Source organism: Hoplias malabaricus, chromosome 9 (assembly GCF_029633855.1).
Source record: "Hoplias malabaricus isolate fHopMal1 chromosome 9, fHopMal1.hap1, whole genome shotgun sequence".
NCBI lineage: Eukaryota > Metazoa > Chordata > Actinopteri > Characiformes > Erythrinidae > Hoplias > Hoplias malabaricus.
In genome coordinates this window covers 4,328,674-4,352,425 of record NC_089808.1, presented here as the reverse complement: position 1 = coordinate 4,352,425, position 23,752 = coordinate 4,328,674, and the positions used below count along the sequence as shown (strand labels likewise).

Genomic DNA, 23,752 nt, shown 5'->3' with positions numbered 1-23,752 from the left:
AATCCAGAGGCTCTCCTGAGACTATTCATGCTGTATATAAATACATGCTCATTCAAGCATATTTGACGTTTTTCAGAAGAATTCCATTGCTTATTTCTTTATTGGATCAAGGCTTCCTCTTTTTTCCTTCCAAAGCTGTGTAATTTGGCAAATTTATGTGTGTGTGTGTGTGTGTGTGTGTATTGGGGGGGTGGGCAGCTCTTCCTGGGAAGCGTGCAGAGTTGGAAGGCTGCTCTTGCACAACCTGTTTCACTGCTAGACTCTGTATAAAGGAAGCCGGAGCAGAACAGAGCATGGAGAAACACACCAGCTCACACAGCAGCAGTACGGTCCTAAAGAACAGAAAGAGTTTTTAACAAAATCCAGCACCATGAATTCCACAACTTTTGCCATCAGCCTTCTCATCTGTCTGCTCTTCTCTATGACTGAAGGTAAGTCCTCTTCTGCAGCATTTGTATGTCTTCACTGCTCGGGGTCCTTCCCAATGCACTGAAAATGTTTTGAGAAACATCCAAGACATAACAGATATACAAATATAAAGGAATTTTACTTTACTTTAGTTAATGTCTTAAAATATTTTCTGAACAATGCAACAAAAGAATCACCTGTCTCCCAAAGAATCTCAAAGAAAATGCATGATTTTATATGATCTTATAAGAGTGGGAAGAACCTTGTTAAGCAGTGAAAAACCTGTAAAAGTAAAACCGAATATAAATGTTCTTCCAATACAGGATTTTTTCGGGCACAGACGCAAATCTCTCTCTTTTTCTCTGTGTAAATTGTAGGTGGTGTTATAAAACTGCCCAAATGCCGGTGTACAAAAACACAAACCACACCAATCCGTCCTGAAAGAATTCTGAAGCTTGTGACCATTCCTCCTGGCCTTCACTGCAAAAAACTGCAAGTAATGTAAGTCCAGACCAAATGATTCCAGTGGAAGACATTCTCATCACAAGAGCTTCTTAAAATTGGGACATTTCTACAGATGTTTAAAAATAACATGTGCTTCATCCCACAGTGCCACTGTACAGATTGGAAATTTGAAAAAGGAAACCTGTCTCAATCCTGAGGACATCTGGGTTAAAGAGGCCATGAAAATGTATGTTGCTCACTTTTGGCTTTCCTCACACTATAATATTTTTTATATATTTTAGCCCTAAATCTTCTCCATTTTTCAAATTTTGTACTATTTAATGGGATTTGAATATTTTTCATATATGTCCAATACACTGGGGCAACATTTTAGTAGAAACAGACCAATAATAACTATGCAGAATAAACATAAACCCCCAGGAAAACTGTGGAAGTGTTTTGAAGGGTTCATCTGTTAGTAGTTAGAGAACAAAAAGCTCCATATTGCATCTGTTAGTAGTTAGAGAACAAACAGCTCCATATTGCATCTGTTAGTAGTTAGAGAACAAAAAGCTCCATATTGCATCTGTTAGTAGTTAAAGAACAAACAGCTCCATATTCCATCAGTTAGTAGTTAGAGAACATAGAGCTCTGTATTTCATCAGTTAGTAGTTAGAGAACATAGAACTCCATATTTCATCTGTTAGTAGTTAGAGAACATAGAGCTACATATTTCATCTGTTAGTAGTTTGAGAACATAGAGCTCCATGTTTCATCTGTTAGTAGTTAGAGAACAAATAGCTACATATTTCATCTGTTAGTAATTACAGAAGAAAGAGCTACATATTTCATCTGTTAGTAGTTAGAGAAAATAGAGCTACGTATTTCATCAGTTAGTAGTTATAGAACATAGAGCTCCATATTTCATCAGTTAGTAGTTAGAGAACATAGAACTCCATATTTCATCAGTTAGTGGTTAGAGAACATAGAGCTCCATATTTCATCTGTTAGTAGTTAGAGAACATAGAGCTCCATATTTAATCAGTTAGTAGTTAGAGAACATAGAGCTCCATATTTCATCTGTTAGTAGTTAGAGAACATAGAGCTATATATTTCATCTGTTAGTAGTTTGAGAACATAGAGCTCCATATTTCATCTGTTAGTAGTTAGAGAACATAGAGCTATATATTTCATCTGTTAGTAGTTAGAGAACATAGAGCTACATATTTCATCTGTTAGTAGTTAGAGAACATAGAGCTACATATTTCATCTGTTAGTAGTTAGAGAACATATAGCTCCATATTTCATCTGTTAGTAGTTAGAGAGCATAGAGCTATATATTTCATCTGTTAGTAGTTAGAGAACATAGAACTCCATATTTCATCAGTTAGTGGTTAGAGAACATAGAGCTACATATTTCATCTGTTAGTAGTTAGAGAACATAGAGCTCCATATTTCATCTGTTAGTAGTTAGAGAGCATAGAGCTATATATTTCATCTGTTAGTAGTTAGAGAACATAGAGCTCCATATTTCATCAGTTAGTGGTTAGAGAACATAGAGCTACATATTTCATCTGTTAGTAGTTAGAGAACATAGAGCTACATATTTCATCTGTTAGTAGTTAGAGAACATAGAGCTACATATTTCATCTGTTAGTAGTTAGAGAACATAGAGCTCCATATTTCATCTGTTAGTAGTTAGAGAAACTAGAGCTCCATATTTCATCTGTTAGTAATTAGAGAACATAGAGCTCCAAATTTCATCTGTTAGTGGTTAGAGAACATAGAGCTCCAAATTTCATCTGTTAGTAGTTAGAGAATATAGAGCTACATATTTCATCTGTTAGTAGTTAGAGAAACTAGAGCTCCATATTTCATCTGTTAGTAGTTAGAGAATATAGAGCTACATATTTCATCTGTTAGTAGTTAGAGAAACTAGAGCTCCATATTTCATCTGTTAGTGGTTAGAGAACAAAGAGCTCCATATTTCATCAGTTAGTGGTTTGAGAACAAACAGCTCCATATTTCATCTGTCAGTACTTAGAGAACAAACAGGTCCATGTTTCATTGCACTTATACAGAGAGGTTTAATTTGCTTGGACCTGCATTGACATATTGTTTCAACTCCAGGTTTTAATTATTTTTAATAAGATTAGATTATGAAAACATACAATCAATCACATTTCTATCTGGAATAGAAAATGAAATGTTTTTGGATTTTAAATCCATTTTTATATCTTTGAAGTTACATTTACACAATTCATCATAAATAAATAATACAATAGTGTATGTTTCTAAAAGTGTAGAAACAAATGTGAATTAAAAACTTTTTTCTTCTTTTCAAAATGAATTTTGGTGATTTGAGATTTTTTTCTGGACAGCAAGGATAAGTTAACATTTAAAATGGAAAAAAATGCATTTATATATTTGCTGTACAGCTGAGTCTATGCTCATGAAGCACTCTCAAAGAGATGCAGCAGAGAATAATGGAATTGAGATTAACAAATAACAGTGTATTCATCTAATCTAATCTAGTATACTATAATCTATATGATCCAGCTGTATTGTATTATGAATAAGTAAAATGTATTTAAATTAACCTCTTTCTTTTCATTTTTACAGGATTGGACTGGTAAAGTAGACGTCTTCTTCCAGAAGGAGCAACTTTTAATTCAGGAGACCTGCTTCAAATGACTTGACTTTTATTTGTAAATTTTGAATTCGATGGACTCATAAGCAGAAAAACACTATCAGAATGTGAAATACACCAACCAATGAAACCAGTGAAACACATTACAATTTTTTTTTATATTAAAGCACTTTATGCTGTCAATTTTGTAATTTTTTGTTTTACATTCCTAGATGTGAAGCATCCCATTGTACTGGTTTGTAACTCCCTCAATTATGTATGTGCTTACTCAAACATGGGGCACTATTTCTGACTTACCCAAGTTTAGGATCTTTTCAACAAAGGGCTGTTATTCAGTGCTTCACTCTTTTTGAAGGCATTCACATTTTTTATTTATTAATATTTATAAAGTTTAATATTCAAATTGTTTGTGCCATGTCTTTTTCCACACCTCAGTCACTTTATTTATTTGCTTCTCTGTGGTTTAGATATGGATTTATTAACAAGTACATTGTTATAACGTCATCTGCAGCACATTTGACATCTACTCCCACTACAACAATTTAAGCTCATGCTAATACGGCCAAAACGTTTTCACCTTAAAGCAAAACCACTCTGTTTTTTTTGAGTGATTACATAGAAGAATCACTGCAGGTTACCCAAAGAACAAACACATAACAACAAACACTTTTCACATAACGTAATCAGTTAGTACCGTGACCCTGAACTGGAAAAGCTGTTGCAGATAATGAATGAATCAATGAATAATCTGTTAATATTAAAGTGTAAAAAACTATTTAATAGTTTTCACAGAACCAATATTTTTAAAAATAATATGAAACCTGTTTCCAGAACATTGGGACTTTTTTGTAAAATACAAGCATCTGATTTGTTCATTCTCTTGAACCATATAATTAACTAAACAAAACGCACAAAAAATAATTTCCAATGTTATCACTCACCAACGTGATTTTATTTCGTAAACAGAATCAGATTTAAAATGTCATGCCTTCATGATTAAAAATCAATTTGGCCAGAGACATGTTTTTCACTGTGTTGCATCACCTTACCGTTTAACTGTATATCTTAACTGTTTGGGAACTGAGGATATATATTAAGTTTGTCAGGTGGAATATTTGCCCATTCTTGATTGTCTGTGGTAGCTTTTGTCTTGTTCTTCTCTTTATAATGCACCTTGGGAGACTGGGAAAAGCAGTCCAGTCAAGCAGAAGCCCTCTTATTATTGAAGTCACATTGTATTGTTTAAATAACCAAACTATTTGAGAAAGTTACTGTTATTATTGGATCAGGGTTTCTTCTTTGCTTTCCCTCTGCATCCCATTGCCAACCAAACCTTTGTTATTTGCCAAGGTCATGTAGTGAAGCAAATATATTCTTCCTTGGAAGTGTCTGGACTTGGAAGGCTGCTCTTGCACAACCCCTTTCACGGCTAGGCTCTTTATAAAGGAAGCAGGAGCAGAACAGAGCATGGAGAAACACACCAGCTCACACAGCAGCAGTACGGTCCTAAAGAACAGAAAGAGTCTTTAACAAAATCCAGCACCATGAATTCCACAACTTTTGCCATCAGCCTTCTCATCGGCCTGCTCTTCCCTATGACTGAAGGTAAGTCCTCTTCTGCAGCATTTGTATATCTTCACTGCTCAGGGTCCTTCACAATGCACTGAAAACATTTAGGGCAACATCCAAGAAAAAAGAGAAATGTAAAAATTAATTTAATAATCTTTGAACTAAGTTTGATGGACAGAAATGGTCCAAAAGCACCAGAATTAACAAACTGAGATATAAGAATGTAAAACATTGTCATCCAATAAGTGTCTTTAGGTAATCTAAAAAGATTCTCTGTAGCAACAATCAAAGAAAAGCTTCTAAAAGCTTTATTTAAAGTGCACAGAAGCAAATTTCTCTTTGTGTAAATTGTAGGTGGTGTTATAAAACCGCCCAAATGCCGATGTATAGATACACAAATCACGCCAATCCATCCTGAGAGAATTCAGAAGCTTGTGACCATTGCTCCTGGCCCTCACTGCAAAAGACTGCAAGTAATGTAAGTCCAGACCAAATGATTCCAGTGGAAGACATTCTCATCACAAGAGCTTCTTAAAACTGGGATGTTTTCACAGACCTTTAAAAATGACATGCCTTTCATCCCACAGTGCCACTGTAAAGTTTGAAAAGTGGAGTGTGAAAAAGGAGATTGAAACCTGTGTCAACCCTGAGGACGACTGGGTTAAAGAGGCCATAAAAAAGTATGTTGCACACTTATGGCTTTCCTCACATGGAAATATTGTTGCTGTAAGAACAAAATGGTCCCCAATTTTCAAATGTTCTACTCTTAAATAGGATTTGAAAATGTATACTTTATATTGTAGAAATATGCCAAAGAATACATGCAAATAGAAATGTTTCAGAAGAACCTCTAGTCCCTGGAAGTAAGACACTGTCACTGGGGAGTATTGCTGATAGGTTCATACGTTTTATTTGTAATCACAGATGTTTAAGTTGCACTGATTTCTGCAGGGGCAGTATGGTGGGCGTTAGTGTCATGGTCACACAGCTCCAGGGTCTTGGGGTTGTGGGCTCAAGTCTTGCTCTGGGTGACAGTCTGTGTGGTGTTGGTGTGTTCTCCGTGTGTCCACGTGGGTTTCCTCTGGATGCTCCAGTTACCTCCCACAGTCTAAAACCACATTGGTGGGTGAATTGGCGACTCAAAAGTGACCATGGGTGTTAGTGAATGTGTGCAGCCCTGCAACTGGTGTGTGTTCCTGGCTTGCGCCCAGTTATTTCATGTAGGCTCCGGACCCACTGTGACTCTGCACTGAATATGAATGATTGAATGATTTCTGCCACAGAGGGCGAAATTTGGTCAGGATAATGACAGGTACAAACCTTTGCTGAGAGAAAATATGCATGCCTCATTTTGACCATCTTTGCATGCGTATTGATGATATCTTACAGTATAAATACATTAATTAAATATATAAATATTGCCACCTTTGAATTTTTTGCACTGAAAGTATGCATCTGAATATAATTGCTCTTGAATTGAACTCGTGACTTTTCAAGAATACGTTTTCAATGTTAATATTCAAGGTTAATAAATTCAGATAAAAAAATTGAGCTTAAAAAGTTCAAACAATGTATTTCGAAGTTGCTCAAATTAGATAGACAAAATTCAGATACCAGATATTCAGAGTTCCAGAGGTGGAAATCCTAAATTCAAAAGCAACAAAATTCAGATGCATACTTTCATGCAAAAAAAAATCAGTGCTACAAATTCAAAGATGGTAATATTTCAAAGTCTGATGAGACAGATTTGCTTCCATACAATAACATTTAAAAATGGTTTACCCAACAAGTTGAAAGTTTTTTGTATGTGCATAATGCCTCAATGGTGGAGTGGGATACTGCTTGCGAATTCTTTGCTTTCATGTAAATCGCACAAAGTGATTCACTCTCTTTTGTAGCTAATTGAACAGTGCAAAATTTTTACAGGACACTTTCTTTCTGAAGTAAACTGTAACCACGTTGTCAAGGTAATGACTGACGTGCTGGAAGAGCAATAAAAACAGCTGGCTTGGGGAGATAAAAGATCGCTCATAATGTAAACAGTCAAAATGAACTGGTCTTTCCAGGTTTATGTGCTCAGAACACTTTTGTGATTTGTAATATTAATTTCAAAACAATGTTAGACTAAAATATGCTCCAATTTAATTGAAGTCACAGCTCTTTGGACATTGAGGGTTTATTGTGTGAAAGTTATTATATCTCAAAATTTGAAAAAGGCCAAAATTAATGTCTTTCTAGTGTTAAATAGTATATGGTTTGTGAAAATACAGTGTGTCACAAACAAAACCACTTAGAATTTTTTTTTACCAACTGCCACTGATAACTTGATATTTTAGTTAATAAAACATACATGTAAGAAAACATTTACTTATATAGTATAGTAACAACTTATATTACCTTGCCTTTGAATTGAATTTTTTTATATAAAACTGAATTTAATCTGAGCTTTTTTGCTGGACAGCAATAATATATTAATATGCATAGGGGGAAAAAAACATACATTAATATATATGTTATTTTGCTGAATTTAAAGCAATGCAACATATTTAATCTAATCTCATGAAACCCACTGATTCAGATGCAGCAGAAAATATTGGAATTGTAGTTATATTATAAAATATCGACATGTTCCTCTAATATAATCTGAGGTCTTATGCATTATGAATTATTATTAAATGATGATATAATAAACATCTTTCACTTCACCTTTACAGAATGGGAGTGTTAAAGTAGACATCGTCTGACAGAAAGAACAACCTTTGATTCAAGATGCAAGCTTCAAAAAAAAAAAAATGTTTTGTCTTTGATTATCTGTTACCAACTTCTTTCATAATGTGAAATACTATCATCAATATGTGAAACTTATACATTTCTACAATATCTACTTTTGTATTTGTATTTTTCTGAGTATTTCTTAAATGCAAAGTACCTCATTTAATTTAATCACAATAATTTCCCACTTATCTATATAGATTATTTCAGGGTTTTTCCACACTTTACTCACGCCTATCACAGGAAATCACAAACTAAATCATGAAATATCTGCAGAATGGGAGCATAATATAAAGGGTTTACGTTAAATTGTAAAAATAAAAATGTAAGGGGTTCGTCAAATAAACAAAATGTGTTTAAAAAAAAAGATAGATTTAAGGGTTAATTGGGGAGCCATACATGGAGAATTAGTGATGGATCGACCCTGGGCCATTTCTGCTGTAGATAAATCCCCTGAAGTATCTTATTACTGGTGGATTTTGCCCAGAGGACTTGAAAGGCCCAAGATCATTAATCATTGTTTATCAGTAGATTTTAACATTAATAGTGCTGATTTAACACTGGAGAATTTGCTGTGTATCAGCTTTAAAAAACACAACCATAAATAAATGACCACCTTAAATGGTGAAACCTTGAAATTACACCTTATGTGCTACATTCAATAAATGACCACCTTATATAGTGATACCTTAAAAACCCCTGCCACATTAAATACAGCCATTATATTTAAACATCCACATTAAACAAACTTCAAATAAATGGACAACTTAAAACACTGCCACCTTAAAAAGACGTTGTATTTAGGCTAACACGTTCAATAAACTGTTCCCCCACACCATCTGGACCAGAGTCCAGACTGAACCTTGCCCTCCACCACCAGCATGCAGCCTTGCGCCTCTCCTTTTGTCTTTCTCCAGCTAGACACAACCATCCCTACTTCCTTCTTTCTCCCACCGTTTGCTTGTTCTCTACTCATCAGCCCACCCCCTACCCATATCAACACAACCTCTTCCTTCATAATCTCAATCTCTTCCCCTTGCGGACGCATTGCTCCCAACCTCTAACTTTGCAGTTCATATTCTCTCAACAGGTGGTGCCACTTGTTCCCTATAGCCAGTCTTCCAAACTCAATCGACTCTACTCCTTAGTCACTGCAGAAAATTGCAGACACAGATGTTTCGTTCCAATAATGCTTCTATGCACCAGTTTATTCATTCATTCTTGGACTCACTAACCCCTTTCCATTCACCTACCAGGATACCGACCAAGCCCTTGACCAATAGACCTCTCAAGCTTTATACTGTTACATATGCACTATCTGCCATGACCATTCTGCAGCACTTAGACATCTAGCATGCCAATGTCTCCCTAAACAACCCTAAACTCTCTCTTTGATATACACACACACACACACACACACACACAGGTGGTCATAAAATTAGAATATCATGAAAAACTTGATTTATTTGAGTAATTCCAATCAAAAAGTGAAAATTGTATATTATACTCATTCATTACACACAGACTGATATATTTCAAGTGTTTATTTCTTTTAATTTGATGATTATAACTGACAACTAATGAAAAAGCCAAATCCAGTATCTCAGAAGATTAGAATATTACTTAAGGCCAATACAAAAAAAGGATTTTTAGAAACGCTGGCCAACTGAAAAGTATGAACATGAAAAGTATGAGCATGTACAGCACTCAGTACTTAGTTGGGGCTCTTTTTTACCTGAATTACTGCAGTAATGCGGTGTGGCATGGAGTCGATTGGTCTGTGGCACTGCTCAGGTGTTATATGAGAGCCCAGGTTGCTCTCTATCTCTCTCACTATCTGTCTTCTGCATTGTTAGGTCTGGTGCATTGCATCTTCCTCTTCACAATACACCATAGATTTTCTACGGGGTTAAGGTCAGGTGAGTTTACTGGCCAATTAAGAACAGGGATACCATGGTCCTTAAACCAGGTACTGGTAGCTTTGGCACTATGTGCAGGTGCCAAGTCCTGTGGGAAAATTAAATCAGTATCTCCATAATGTTGGTCAGCAGCAGGAAGCATGAAGTACTCTAAAACTTCCTGGTAGACGGCTGTGTTGACCTTTGACCTCAGAAAACACAGTGGACCAACACCAGCAAATGACATGGCACCCCAAAACATCACTGACTGTGGTAACTTTACACAGTAAAGCAACGTGGATTCTGTGCCTCTCTTCTCTTTCTACAGACTCTGGGACCTTGATTTCCAAAGGAAATGCAAAATTTACTTTCATCAGAGAACATAACATTAGACCACTCAGCAGCAGTTAAGAGTGGCTTGACACAAGGAATGTGACGCTGAAACCCATTACTTGCATACGTCTGTGTGGTGGTGGTTCTTGAAGCACTGACTCCAGGTGCAGTCCAGTCTTTGTGAATCTCCCCCACATTTTTGAATGGGTTTTGTTTCACAATCCTCTCCTGGTCTTGCTCTGCTTGTGTAAGGTGTCAGTGGTGGTTTTTTGGACAACTGTCAAGTCAGCAGTCTTCCCCATGATTGTGTAGCCTACAGAACTAGACTGAGATACCATTTAAAGGACTTTGCAAGTATTTTGAGTGAATTAGGTATGGAGTGAGATCACTGTCTTTTATGTGAGAGCTCAAAAACGACTCAACGAGACTCAACGAGCGCTCAGAATCAAGAAAACCGAGTGAAAACAGCGACAGCGAGAGCAGAAAATCAAGCACTGTGCTCGCTTCCTGTAGCTCCACGCTCTCGTTTCACTGTTTTCAGTGCGCGCTCCAGTTTAGATAGTATTTATGTGCACTGTGTCATGAAGCTTCGAGTAATTAACCATTTTCAGATTCAAGGGTGCCATCACTAGGAATCGGGTACCAGGGTTTTGAATCTGTGACATATTTCCTGTTAAAACCGAGAATCGAGCAGATTTTTGAGAAGCGAGCTCAAATTTTTGAAGCCAGTAAAAAACTGGAGCGTGCACTGAAAACAGTGAAACAAGATTGTGGAGCTACAGGAGGTGAGCACTGTGCTTGATTTTCTGCTCTCGCTGTTTTCACTCGGTTTTCTTGATTCTGAGCGCTCGTTCAGTCTGACTTGCTCGATTTAGTGTTGTTTTTGCGCTCTTGCATCAAAGACAGCGATCTCACTCCATAATTAGCTGATTAGAGTGTGGCACCAGGTGACTTCAATATTGAACCTTTTCACAATATTCTAGTTTTCTGAGAAACTGAATTTGGGGTTTTCATTAGTTCTCAGTTATAATCATCAAATTAAAAGAAATGAACACTTGAAATATATCAATCTGTGTGTAATAAATGAGTATAATATGAATGGATTTGCTGAAATAAATCAACTTTTTCATGATATTCTAGTTTTATGACAAGCACCTGTATACGGAACTGTGCAAAGGTTTTAGGCACATGCAAAACATGTTGGAAAGTAAAGATGACTTCAAAAATAATGGGATTAATTCTTTATAACTTGAAAGAAAAAGACAATAATGTGCAGTAAACATTAATAAACAAAAGAAAATCAATGTTATATGTGACGACCATTTGCTAATATATCCTAATATTAGTCCTAGGTACAGTTTATACAGTTTTATAAAGAAATTAGATGGTAGTTTTACTGAGTGTCTTGGAGAATATGCCACAGTTTACATTAAATTGTTAACATAGTTAGATTGTCCTTTAAAAATTGTTTGTTACTTACAAAAACTCAGGAGCCTTCATTATGTTTTTTTTATTGAATGTAACCTCTTTTTTTAATAAGTTGCTTTCTTTATAGACATACAATTTTATTTTTGTAACATTATGGGTAAAGTAAATATACATTGTTTTTGTACTGACTCAATAATGCAGAATTATTGAAAATAACTATCTATAACAGAATTTGTACTGCCTAAAACTTTTGTATATATATATATATAAATATATACAGTGTGTGTAGCCCTGCGATGGACTAGCGTCCTGTCCAGGTGTGTTCTTCCCTTTCACCCACTGATTTCAGTGTTCAGAGTTTTAAACACCCGTGTATGCTGATAAAACACTGTAGAAAAAAAAGTGATTTAATGTTATGACTGATTGGTGAATATACACAAGTAGTGATCTTTCTATAAAATTGCCAGAAAAACACAAACCAGAAAAATCTATCAAAAGCCATTTAAAATAATGTTAAGGTTTATTTGCACAAAATTAATCAAAATATCTTCTTCCAAACGCACAGTATACAGTAAATGTTTCAGTAGTAAAAAGCCTTTTTATCTACACAAAAAATGTATATATTCTAAAAACATGTTATTAAACAGTCCTCTCAAGATGCTCCCACTATTAAACTACTATGGTACACTGATTATTAACAATTTTAAATGTGAATTATGTTAATTATGTTTTTCTGCAAAAAAAAATAAAAAAAAAAGAAATAAAACCTTTTTACTTATATTATTTCTTGCCTGTTTGTTAATTGTTAATGGGAAAAAAGTGTACAATGTACTCAGACAGATGCAGAATGTGTCAATAGTGGACTCCAAAAAAGTGTGTCACAGTATAAGTTGTTTGTGTGATATAGACATAAATCCAGACAAATCCAAACAATATCAGACAGAAATGTTTATGCAATGCAGTGGTTATGATGAGTTATGATATTACTGTAAATGTTTAAATAACAATGTTTGACTCTGCAGTTTCAAAGTACAAACTTCCTCTTCTGAGTGGACTGTGGTCAGACACAGTCTCTATCACACATTTTGATATAAATATTGAAAATACTTTTTCCGGATTAAAAACATGTATACACAAGCAGATTGACATTCATTTTTGAGGTGTTTTATATATATATATTTATCACAAGTAATTGCATATGCTCAGAAATGCAACCCTTAATGGTTCATGATTAAAAAAATAAATAAATAAAAAAAAACTCACCATCTGTTAGCTCTTCAGTCTGTTGCTGAAAACTGGTACAATGTGTTTGCAAAGCCCTAGTATCTGTAAACAGCAAGAAACCAAAGGGTCTCGTCTGGTATGCTAGGATTTCTCTCTCTCTCTATTTTTTCTCTCTGTAAGAAAAGGCATATTTAGACTACAAAAACAAAAAACATCCAAACCATTAAAAGCAGAAACAGAGGTGAAGATGTTACTCTATTTCTGTTCAACAGGTGGGTAATATTGACTGATTTTGCCGTGTCAGTTTACTTAAGGTGGAAATGTCTCTAAATTTGGGAGGCTGCCAACTACAGGAAAGTAACAAAAATGCTACCAAATTTACCAAATTTATTCAAGAAGTGAATAAAAACTTACAGAAAAGTTAAACTTCAGCCACGCACAAAAATAGTCATTTTTCAAGAGAATGAGTGCCCAAGAGAGACTTCTCTACAAAGTGAACCTGTAGAGTTTTCCTACCTGTTTGAAGTACTCCCCATTGTATCAAAGTCTTACAGAAGTTCATGTTCTATTTTTAAAAGCTTGAAAATGTTTCGATATTTTTGCTAATTTCAATGCTTATTTGCTTGCAAACACATAAGGGCATGCATTGTTTAACAACCTAGCAAACTTGCAATGACATAAGCACTAATAATCAGCCTTGATCCACCTGTGCCATATCCTTCTGAATGGACACATTGGACACTGGGGCGCAGCAGGTAGTGTCGCAGTCACACAGCTCCAGGGACCTGGAGGTTGTGGGTTCGATTCCCGCTCTGGGTGACTGTCTGTGAGGAGTTGGTGTGTTCTCCCCGTGTCCGCATGGGTTTCCTCCGGGTGCTCTGGTTTCCTCCCACAGTCCAAAAACACACGTTGGTAGGTGGATATGGCGACTCAAAAGTGTCCGTAGGTGTGAGTGTGTGTGTCTATGTTGCCCTGTGAAGGACTGGTGCCCCCTCCAGGGTGTATTCCCACCTTGCGCCCAATGATTCCAGGTAGGCTCTGGACCCACCGTGACCCTGAACTGGATAAGAATTACAGATAATGAATGAATGAATGAAAGAGAAAATTGGCTATACTGTAAAAATATTTACGCACGGTGCGTACAGGATTATGTACTAGTACAATCTACAAAATTTGATACACCCGCTGTCTGCTACATATAACACCAGGTCCTCCAGGTACATCCTAAGACAAATTCCACCTTTGGCTTCTCATCGTTCCAGTCGTCTGCCCCAAAACATTGGAATGTACTTCAGCAAACCCTAAAATTAAAAACCTTTACATCAATCTCAGCTTTCAAAAATGACATCAGAAATGATATCACTGATACATGCACATGCTTGTCTGCTGCTTGAACTATTTGAATATGTTTTTTTTTCTATTAACAATGTGCCTCTAATCACGTACGCAAATGTTTTAGAATTTGTTTTCCTTTCTCTTCATACATCCTCTTTTAAACCTTCTTTCCTCAAACAGCACTTGCTGCTTACGAGGCTGCTGTTGTAAATAAGAATATGTTCTTAATGACTTGCCTGGTTAAATTGAAGTTTAAAACAAAATAAAATAAAAACAAATACCAGTCATATAAAAAAAAAATTAAGTGAGAATTTACTTTATTTAAATATTCATAATACAAAATTAATCAAAATAACACATTTAACTTGATGTAATATGATGTAAATATTTAAATCCAGTAAATGGGTGGAAACTTTACTGGGACTTTTTGAAATGGTAGACATCCAGCACGGGACAACACCCAGCAGACATGAGGCCTGCATCTGATGGACATGTGAACGTCTAAAGTGAAACCACAAATGTGTTTACACATGAGTAGCACACATACGCACCAACCGCCAAAGGGAAGTGCAGCAAAATCCGTGCTGTAATAATCACATGACTCTTTTCAATATAAGGTGTAAGGGTGTGTTGTGTAGCAAAGAAGAGCAGTTTTGGCCTGAAAGAGTTTCTGAAGAGATGCTCATCACCATGACACACTTCACAATGAAATTTTTCCTTCTGTTGGTTTTGATGACATCCAGCCTTCTCCTCACAAACGGTAAGTAACTGTACTCTCTTTTAGATAATCAGCTGCACATAATATAATTGGCATTGGCATCAAATGCTATTTCAGCTCATATTTCAGCTATTGTACAGACAAGGTCCCTTCTGAATTACACAGGGCCCTAATGGAACCAAATTTCTGTAATTATTAGTCACTGAATTCTAGCACTGAGTCATAAGAGAGTGGGAGGGCCAAACAGAGAAAGAAAGTAATTGTGCTTCACTTGCACCAGTGAGAAGTGACTTCATGATCACATGATTATGACGCCAGTGTTTAGAATGTTTTAGCAGCATTTTAAAATAAAATTAATTACTATATATGGAATCAGATCAGCTGACAAAGAAAAATGAATTGTATGGGAATGAGACATTGAATGTAGTATTTTCCTGACCAATAATAATATGTTCACTTTTGTAATCATATTTATTTACAATTAGTTTTACAATTAGTTAATTTATCACAATTAGTTCACATATTAAAGATAACATAGATGCAATTGTACTTTTCTGAGTAGTTTTAAAACATGCCACATTTACGTCTTTACTAACATAAATAAGAAGTACAAGTCTTACTTTGTTAATATGTAATTTTTTTATTATTTTTATATCCTGTCACATACTGTTTGTTGGTGGGCAGTTAGACACACTTCTGAGTTTGAAACTTTAGCATTTTATTTTTGACAGCATAGCTATTTGAGCTTCTATAACTTCTAAAGTTGTTTCATGGGGAGATATTTCTTTTACATCATTCATAGTTTATAGCCCAGTACATTTAAAGTGCACTATCCATAATTTTGCCACCAGAGGTTTATTAGTAACATAAAGTTATTCAGCAACATCCTTCATTCCACCTCACCTTCTCCCACCTCCAGTTGTGTTTAACTTCTAATAGCTGAGAGTAAAAACTAAAAGAGTTGCTTTGAAACCTTCCGACTCACTCCAACCGAGCTTATAATGCTCACACCAAATTCATAATATCCGTAACAGCTAATGCTATCCTCCCACTCACTCATGAAAACAGACATGGAATATTATAATAATAAAAAGTAATTTTACATGGTGCTTTTCCATCACAAAAACCATATAGACGTTCACTATCACAACTCAAAAGTTACACAGTGAGAACAGTTCCCCGGCACTAGAGAGCTCTCCTCACCCGTAGGCGATAAAATCAGTCATTGTCCTTTGGACACCTTTACTCCACTACACGTATACAGTGAAATTAATAATTGCTGCTATATAAATGTATAAAATCTCAGATAGTACACCATTATGTATTAATTTACACTATACAATTCTGTATTATTAGTGCACTTGGACATAAAATGTTCAGTTGAATGATAATCAACTACTCCCTGGCTTTGTTGGCAGACTCATCACAATCCTTATTCAGCAATGTGCAGTTTGTTTGGCAATTTTCCGTCCAGTTCCCTTAAAACTTTTATATTGCAGCTCATTAAATTTTTTTTATTCCTTTGATCATTAGGCCAGTAGAGAGAGATAGATAGATAGATAGAGAGAGAGAGAGAGAGAGAGAGAGAGAGAGAGAGAGAGAGAGAGAGAGAGAGAGCGCGTTTAACGTCCACATTTTATGTCCAGAGACAACTCCTCTGAGGAATTACAAAGCTGATTTTTCTGGCAGCTGATATGTCCAGTGGAGATATATGTAAACATTTGATTTTCTCATGTACACAGCGATGCAACCTCTTGGGAGAGGCTACAACAGGCAGTGCATGTGTTTGCAGCTGGAGTCTAGATTCATCCCTCGCCATAAGCTGCTGAATGTAGAGATTTTTCCCAAAGGATCACACTGCAAAACTACAGAGGTCATGTAAGTCTCCATGGTGCATTACACCTCAAATATACACAAGACCAAATGAACGAGAATGAAAAAGTCCAATCTTTTCACAGTTATTGCTGAATTTGTACTAAGAAATCTCAAATAAACAAGCTACTTCATAAATCTACATATGGCTGTAGTTCGCTGTTACAAAAAGTGCATTTAAATGTATTCAATTATACAATTCATAAGCTTATATTTCATAGACATCATAGTTATTTTTGCCTTAATAATTTTTAAATGTAATTCAAATTAAACCCATATCCATAAACATGGATAAACATCCATAAACAGAAATATATCCATATAGAATAGCACAGTTCTGCTCATTCAGCCTGAGTGGGCAGGGTAAAACTATTGCAGGCTAAATATAGAAACATGATACATGGCAACCAATTAGAACAGAGCTCATTTAAGTATGTCAGCAAAATGCTAAGTTATTAAAAGAAGATTATTTTTTTTAACTATAAACCCTCAGTGCTATGACAGTGATGTGGTGGTGGTGTATTTGTGTTTATTGGGCTGGTATGAGTGGGGTGTGGGCCCAACATTGCAGGTCATAATGTTATCATCAGTGTATATAAATGTGTGAGGAAAAAAAGTAGGGTATGAGTCATTTAAAAGATACATATACATACACATTCTGGTGTGTAACTGTACATTTAGCACTTGAGATAATTGTATTATTTGCCCTTGATTCTGCTTTAGTTTTATTTAAAACTAATATGTTTGAAAATGTTTTGCGTGCCATATATAAGTTGACATATGTGAAGTTAATGACAAAATAATTTCTGTGAACAGTCCATATCTATTAGCCAATCAAATGGGTTTTTTAAACTATTGATATTAATTTCTTTACGTTTTCCTTTTCAGCACTACTTTGGTGAGTGGACAGAGGATTTGTCTGAATCCCCGGGCAGCGTGGGTTAAAAAAGTCATCCAGTTATTTGAGAAGAAAGAGGAAGGGCCAAATACTTCATAAAGGAGTGTAAGCTTGGAGACAATGGTGGCTTCTCAGATCAAGCACTGTGCACTTTTACAATGAAAATTCCTTTGTGCTAAAATCCTCTGGTACACTGTTTTTTGGTTTTACAGCACACACGTTACAATCTGACTTTAAGCACTTTACATTTTTTTTTACATTTCAAGCAGTAGCACAATGAGCACACATCACTTTAAATATTGCATGTCTAATCACCTAGTGTCTAATTGTTATTATATGTTATTTTTCATAATTACATTTCTGTACCACAACATTGTAATTTCAGTGATTCATTTGGCTGTAAGGCTGATAATTTCATTACACTCTTGCCGGGTTTAAATTATTGGTACGTGTAAGACAGTTTGACCTCATTTATTAATGGGGCACATCAACCCACATGTCCTGCTTTCATGAGTAGGGTCAGTAAAAGTGCTGAGCTGTATCTTCAGCACCATGAGGCACTGTTGCCATGACCACAGTCTTTGAAAATGACTTAAGTCTTATTTTTCAGTGCCTAGCAGTTACCTAGAGTTAACAGTACAGCAAGGCAGAGGCCATTCTAGACCTTTTTTGAGTGGCGTGGTCCAATGACTTATTCTCAGGTGGTATGTCGAAAATACAATACACTCAATAAGAGAATTAGTTGTAAAATTAATATTTATAACATTCCTATAAACTAAAGGCATGGCAAGATGTGAAATTAGCATAAATGAATTACTGGAACTACAGTGTGGTGTACTAGCTTCCATGCTAACATACATATACACATACAGTGGTGGTGTCTTGGCTATATCACGTGTGCAACATTATTGAAATTAGTTATTCGTGACTTCTGTACTGAGTTGAACCACCAAGACCCACCACTTCCTCTGCTTCACCTCTGCAACAAAGAACGTCATAGTACTGGAATGTCATAGTCTGCTGTAGGTTTTTGTTTTTTTATATATTATTACATGGATATATAGAACTAATTTCCAACTATTGCTCTTCTACCACAGTAAATTAACAAATTTGTTTTTTACTTAAGTTTGAAATGTCAAATGATTACAGCTTGACTTCTGTTGTATAATTCCATTTTAAATATCTTTCTTGTTACAAAAATGAGAACAATTAAACATTATATGCTCACTTTTGGCATCATAATTTTTTTATAGACAAGGGTATTTATTTCAAGCTTCAAACACTTACAGCAATATAAATGAGATATTGAATGAAAGAAGATTAGATAAAGAAATAATGAGGAAAAAGCGAATCAAGGGAGCAACTCTGTGGAAGCCCAACTCACACTATTTACAATAAGTCTGTGCTGGTTCTAAAGTTACACACACAGTAGTGTGTGTAAATAAAACTAAATCAGCAGGCTGTCAGCCAGCATCCTGGGGCAGTTGGCACTTCATCTATGGATTTTTGTGTTTTTGTTTTTTTTCCAGAGAGAAACCCAAATGTTCTCTGAATTTCTTCTCTGTGAGTTTCCTGAGGTTTGTTGTTTGTTAGCATAAGTGCAATGGCAACACTAGGTGGCCTGAGCTGTATGTGGGATATTGCAGCAGTAATAAAAGGAGGCATAATTGTGCAGAACAATTGCAAAATGTACTTTCGTACACAGGTTAATTTTTCATCTGAATTTGGTTTCCAGTGCTCTCCAGGTGGTTTATCTGTAGCCCAGAATTTGGGCTCTTGTTTGGATGAAGTAACTGTGGGAACTGTGAATGCTTTTGGTTTTCTGTAACTTCACTGGAACTGCTGAGTGAAGGCCAAGTCTGGAAAAACAAAGTTCTAGTGCACATTGCTTCTGGCTTCCCACTTCCAACTCATCTGGAAAAGATAAAAAATCCACATGATCTTTGAATTGAAATAAACCTTTCAAAATGAAATCTTAAACTCCTGAACTAGACAGGCTGAAATACTTGGCCAAAATTAAAACACTGAAAACATTCCGTGCAAAAATTAATCCAGACCACAAAAAAAAAAGAGTGGCTGCTTGACCTACTGCACTGCTGTACACTTATCTCTGAGATTAAATGGTAGCATTGGGTTCAGTGAGCAATTTTTCATCCTAAATATGACTAATATGTTGATATTACACCACAACTTTAAGACCAATACTAATTGTGTTTTCGAGTTCTAGTGTGATGTACAAACTCATAGAAAAAAAAGAGATCTACATTAAATCTCTGCAGTTTTTTTTCTGAAATATCTTCTTAATTACATACCTCTCTTACTCAGATGTCTCACAAATCTCATTAAGTTTTAGGCTAGACACCATTAAAATCTCACATTGCTCAGATCTGCCAACAAAATCATCATTGCAACTTCTGCCAAAGATGCAGCACTGCTGGCCCACTGTCTGTACCGCACAACCATCGCAAACCATTGTAAAAAGTGAATTCTGACATATGGCTCTAATTTGGTGACTAAGGGGCCCGCATGTGGCACATGGAACGCTTTACCCATGTGTCATTGCTTCATCTTTCAAATGGACCCTGTGTATGTGTGATGGGAGTGGGACAAGGGTCAGAATAATTTTGCTTAGTAAGTGATGGTATGTGATGGAATAGATGGTATTTTTCTTGCATAAACACATGGATCATCAAAATAATAGCATATACAGAACTGATATCAAAACAGAAGTGCCAGTTTTACACACATACATGATTGTGAGGTTTCTGCTGTTTTTAAAATCAATACAATTATTGCAACCTATATGTTCTTTACCTGTAACTGTAAACATGCATTTATTCATTGGCAGTAACCCTTATTCAGTTCAGGGTCGCGGTGGGTCCAAAGCCTACCCAGAATCACTGGGCACCAGTCCTTCGCAGGGTGACAAACATTCACATATTTACTCATACATTCACAAACCCACGCAGACAGAGAGAGAACACACCACCTTCCTCACAGACAGTCACCTGAAGGAAACCCATGCAGACACAGGGAGAACACACCACACTCCTCACAGACAGTCACCCAGAGGAAACCCATGCAGACACAGAGAGAACACACCACACTCCTCACAGACAGTCACCCGGAGGAAACCCACGCAGACACATAGAGAACACACCACACTTCTCACAGACAGTCACCCGGAGGAAACCCACACAGACACAGGGAGAACACACCACACTTCTCACAGACAGTCACCCGGAGGAAACCCACACAGACACAGGGAGAACACACCAAACTCCTCACAGACAGTCACCCGGAGGAAACCCACACAGACACAAGGAGAACACACCAAACTCCTCACAGACAGTCACCTGGAGGAAACCCACACAGACACAGGGAGAACACACCACACTCCTCACAGACAGTCACCCGGAGGAAAAACACCCAGACACAGAGAGAACACACCACACTCCTCACAGACAGTCACCCGAAGGAAACCCACGCAGACACAGGGAGAACACACCAAACTCCTCACAGACAGTCACCCGGAGGAAACCCACACAGACACAGGGAGAACACACCACACTCCTCACAGACAGTCACCCGGAGGAAACCCACAAAGACACAGGGAGAACACACCAAACTCCTCACAGACAGTCACCCGGAGGAAACCCACACAGACACAAGGAGAACACACCAAACTCCTCACAGACAGTCACCCGGAGGAAACACACCCAGACACAGAGAGAACACACCACACTCCTCACAGACAGTCACCCGAAGGAAACCCACGCAGACACAGAGAGAACACACCACACTCTTCACAGACAGTCACCCAGCGCAGGGCTTGAACCCACAACCTCCATGTTCCTGGAGCTATGTGGCTGCGACACCTACCTGCTGCACCACCCGTCTGAATCATATCCAAAAGATTTTCATATGGCTATACTATGTATATATTTTTATGGCCAAATTAATTTGTGCTTTTCACAAATAAAACATTCTCTTTCTGTTTTCTTTAGGCAGCTTACATAAGACGAAGGGATGCACCATGTCAAGTAACACAAGTCTATGTCCAAGTTGGCTCTAATGTTTTAAGAAAACAAATTATAAATCCTGCACAGTGCAGTGTTTTATTGTGGTTTAAATCTCAGTGTCTGGCCCATCATTTTGCGCAGGAGTGTTTTTATCTATTTATGTTTATATCTTGATTCCGCTGCACTGAGTGCAGTCACTTGAAAAATGAACACTATTATTCATACGATAAAAGAGGCAATATTTTACTTAAAAATTTCTCTGTGAATAAATATCTGTACAGAAGAACTTCACAAAGAAAGACTTCACCTGCTTTCTAGGTGATAAATGTTTCCTAGTCATTTTTACTTGATTACTACTGTCTGTCTGCCTGTCTCTCCACATGACTCACTGTCTGTCTGACTGCTTGTGTCACTTTCTGAAATAAACTCACTTTTCTTTAAATATATTACGGATGGAGTGGTTGCAGTGCTACCGAGTGTCCACTAGGTGTCTTTATTGTGTGTGTGTGTGTGTGTGTGTGTGTGTGTGTGTGTGTGTGTGTGTGTGTGTGTGTGTGTGTGTTCTACTGGAAGAAACGTGCCTCTTTTGAAAATCTTTTTACTGTTGTTTATATTGAGTAATTAATCTACAATTTTTTTAAACAATTATCAATTTGTATTCAAATAATAAAATTTACACCCAATAATTTATGGCGTTATTTTTGTGCCACAGTTCTGCGCGGATATTTCGAAAATAAACAATGTCTTAAGACAACTACTTTTCATTTTTATTTGCTGCCAAAAAACACAAGCCGGACACCTTTGCCTGCTGAGGAACTTGAGCTCCTGCACGCAGCCATGGAAAGACAAACAGTGTCCATTCCTGACAACAGTGACCATAAAGAGGTATAGCTACTTAATGTCAAATGTATTTACTACAAGACATTTCAATTATGTTTGGAGCTGGTTTAATTTGGGAAGGTTACTGTTGTAATTATTAAATTAATGTTTGTCTCACAACAGGATATGGAATAAATTACTCCAGGTTCAGTCAAATTCAAAAGACCATTCAGTCCACAAATATTCAGACAATAAAAAACCCCACACACTGCAGATTCACACTTGAATAAAATCACTGATCTCCTCTGTAATCATTAAATACTGTACCTCCCCATGAAAAACAATCCAGCTCTAGTAGTGCTTTATTTATGTGCTGTGTGTTCTTTCCTACACTCCACTTTGCTCTTTGTCTGTATCCGAGATTTTTAGGGTTCTTACGGATACATTTCCAAAAATGGAAGATCTTTGTGGAGGTTGGCTCTTGCACAAAACAACCGGTTTGCAGACAATTAACAGACTTAATTGTACATGAAGTACTTGTATTTAGCCATCGTCATTCTTTTGCAGGGAACACTGAATCCTGTTCTTAACAGCTCTTATATCCGGTAACATTTGTATTTGTTTTTGGTTTTGTGTATTTGTCTGTGTCCTAAAAGGTGGCAGTGGTCGACGGAAACTCGTTTAAATTTCACCAGATGCAGAAGGGTGTACTGCAAAAGCTCTGCAGGCGGCAAAGCCACATTCTACATTGTACCACTCCAGGAAACATTGCACATCTCTCCTCTACCTCCTGCCTCACAACCTCACACTAAAGAACACATGTTATCAGTGTAATGAAGTAGTGCCTTTGCAGATGTGGGCAATGCATATCAAGACAGGGATACAGGGGATGTTTTCATTGCTGTATTCCTTTTTTGCAATATAGCTCTGTTGTCCTTTCAGGTGGTGTGTCCAGTTTGTGTCAAAGACTTTCCAGAAGACGAGATTTTTCTCCATGCTAGTCTGTGTGGTGAAAGGTGACCTGTATTGCCTGTGGTGTTCTGTATCATAAACATTTTGTGCACCTTACTACGTGTGTGTGTATGCATATTTTTCTCTGATCGTTTCATGTACAGTTTTAAAGGTACACTGAGTTGCACTGCAGTTGATGATGACACTTATGCTTGTGCCCCCCTGAATACACCAAAAAGGTAAATTATTTGTGTTTTTTCTTTTTCATTTTACTTCCTTAAGCCATTCTCTCTCTTTCTCTCTCTCTCTCTCTCTCTCTCTCTCTCCCTCTTGTCATGGAGCCCTCAGTACCCTCCATATTGTAATTATACACCTCATTCAACTAATCAGTTGATTATTACCAAGCCCTCC

At 36.6% G+C, this 23,752-nt stretch overlaps 3 protein-coding genes across 3 annotated transcripts; all 3 read left to right on the top strand.

Moving 5' to 3' along the window:
• Positions 1–265: 265 nt before the first annotated feature.
• Positions 266–3,905, top strand: LOC136707740 (alveolar macrophage chemotactic factor-like). The gene is made up of 4 exons (XM_066681979.1): positions 266–431; positions 786–909; positions 1,019–1,099; positions 3,475–3,905. Exons 1-4 carry the CDS (start codon positions 371–373, stop codon positions 3,491–3,493), a joined length of 285 nt encoding a protein of 94 aa, XP_066538076.1. The 5' UTR covers positions 266–370; the 3' UTR covers positions 3,494–3,905.
• A 1,076-nt stretch (positions 3,906–4,981) lies between these two features.
• LOC136707258 (alveolar macrophage chemotactic factor-like) lies at positions 4,982–12,660 on the top strand. Its single transcript, XM_066681226.1, has 4 exons — positions 4,982–5,107; positions 5,426–5,549; positions 5,659–5,751; positions 7,786–12,660. Exons 1-4 carry the CDS (start codon positions 5,047–5,049, stop codon positions 7,802–7,804), a joined length of 297 nt encoding a protein of 98 aa, XP_066537323.1. The 5' UTR covers positions 4,982–5,046; the 3' UTR covers positions 7,805–12,660.
• A 2,051-nt stretch (positions 12,661–14,711) lies between these two features.
• On the top strand, positions 14,712–17,676 carry cxcl19 (chemokine (C-X-C motif) ligand 19). The gene is made up of 3 exons (XM_066682004.1): positions 14,712–14,821; positions 16,522–16,657; positions 17,540–17,676. The coding sequence occupies exons 1-3, from the start codon at positions 14,740–14,742 to the stop codon at positions 17,646–17,648; spliced, it is 327 nt and encodes a 108-aa protein (XP_066538101.1). The 5' UTR covers positions 14,712–14,739; the 3' UTR covers positions 17,649–17,676.
• The last annotated feature ends 6,076 nt before the right edge of the window (positions 17,677–23,752 follow it).

Coding starts and splice junctions, on each gene's coding strand:
- LOC136707740 (XM_066681979.1), top strand. CDS start 371: ATGAATTCCACAACTTTTGCCATCAGCCTTCTCATCTGTCTGCTCTTC. Junction 432..785: donor GCTCTTCTCTATGACTGAAG/GTAAGTCCTCTT, acceptor TGTAAATTGTAG/GTGGTGTTATAAAACTGCCC. Junction 910..1,018: donor TGCAAAAAACTGCAAGTAAT/GTAAGTCCAGAC, acceptor TTCATCCCACAG/TGCCACTGTACAGATTGGAA.
- LOC136707258 (XM_066681226.1), top strand. CDS start 5,047: ATGAATTCCACAACTTTTGCCATCAGCCTTCTCATCGGCCTGCTCTTC. Junction 5,108..5,425: donor GCTCTTCCCTATGACTGAAG/GTAAGTCCTCTT, acceptor TGTAAATTGTAG/GTGGTGTTATAAAACCGCCC. Junction 5,550..5,658: donor TGCAAAAGACTGCAAGTAAT/GTAAGTCCAGAC, acceptor TTCATCCCACAG/TGCCACTGTAAAGTTTGAAA.
- cxcl19 (XM_066682004.1), top strand. CDS start 14,740: ATGCTCATCACCATGACACACTTCACAATGAAATTTTTCCTTCTGTTG. Junction 14,822..16,521: donor CAGCCTTCTCCTCACAAACG/GTAAGTAACTGT, acceptor TCATGTACACAG/CGATGCAACCTCTTGGGAGA. Junction 16,658..17,539: donor TGCAAAACTACAGAGGTCAT/GTAAGTCTCCAT, acceptor TTTCCTTTTCAG/CACTACTTTGGTGAGTGGAC.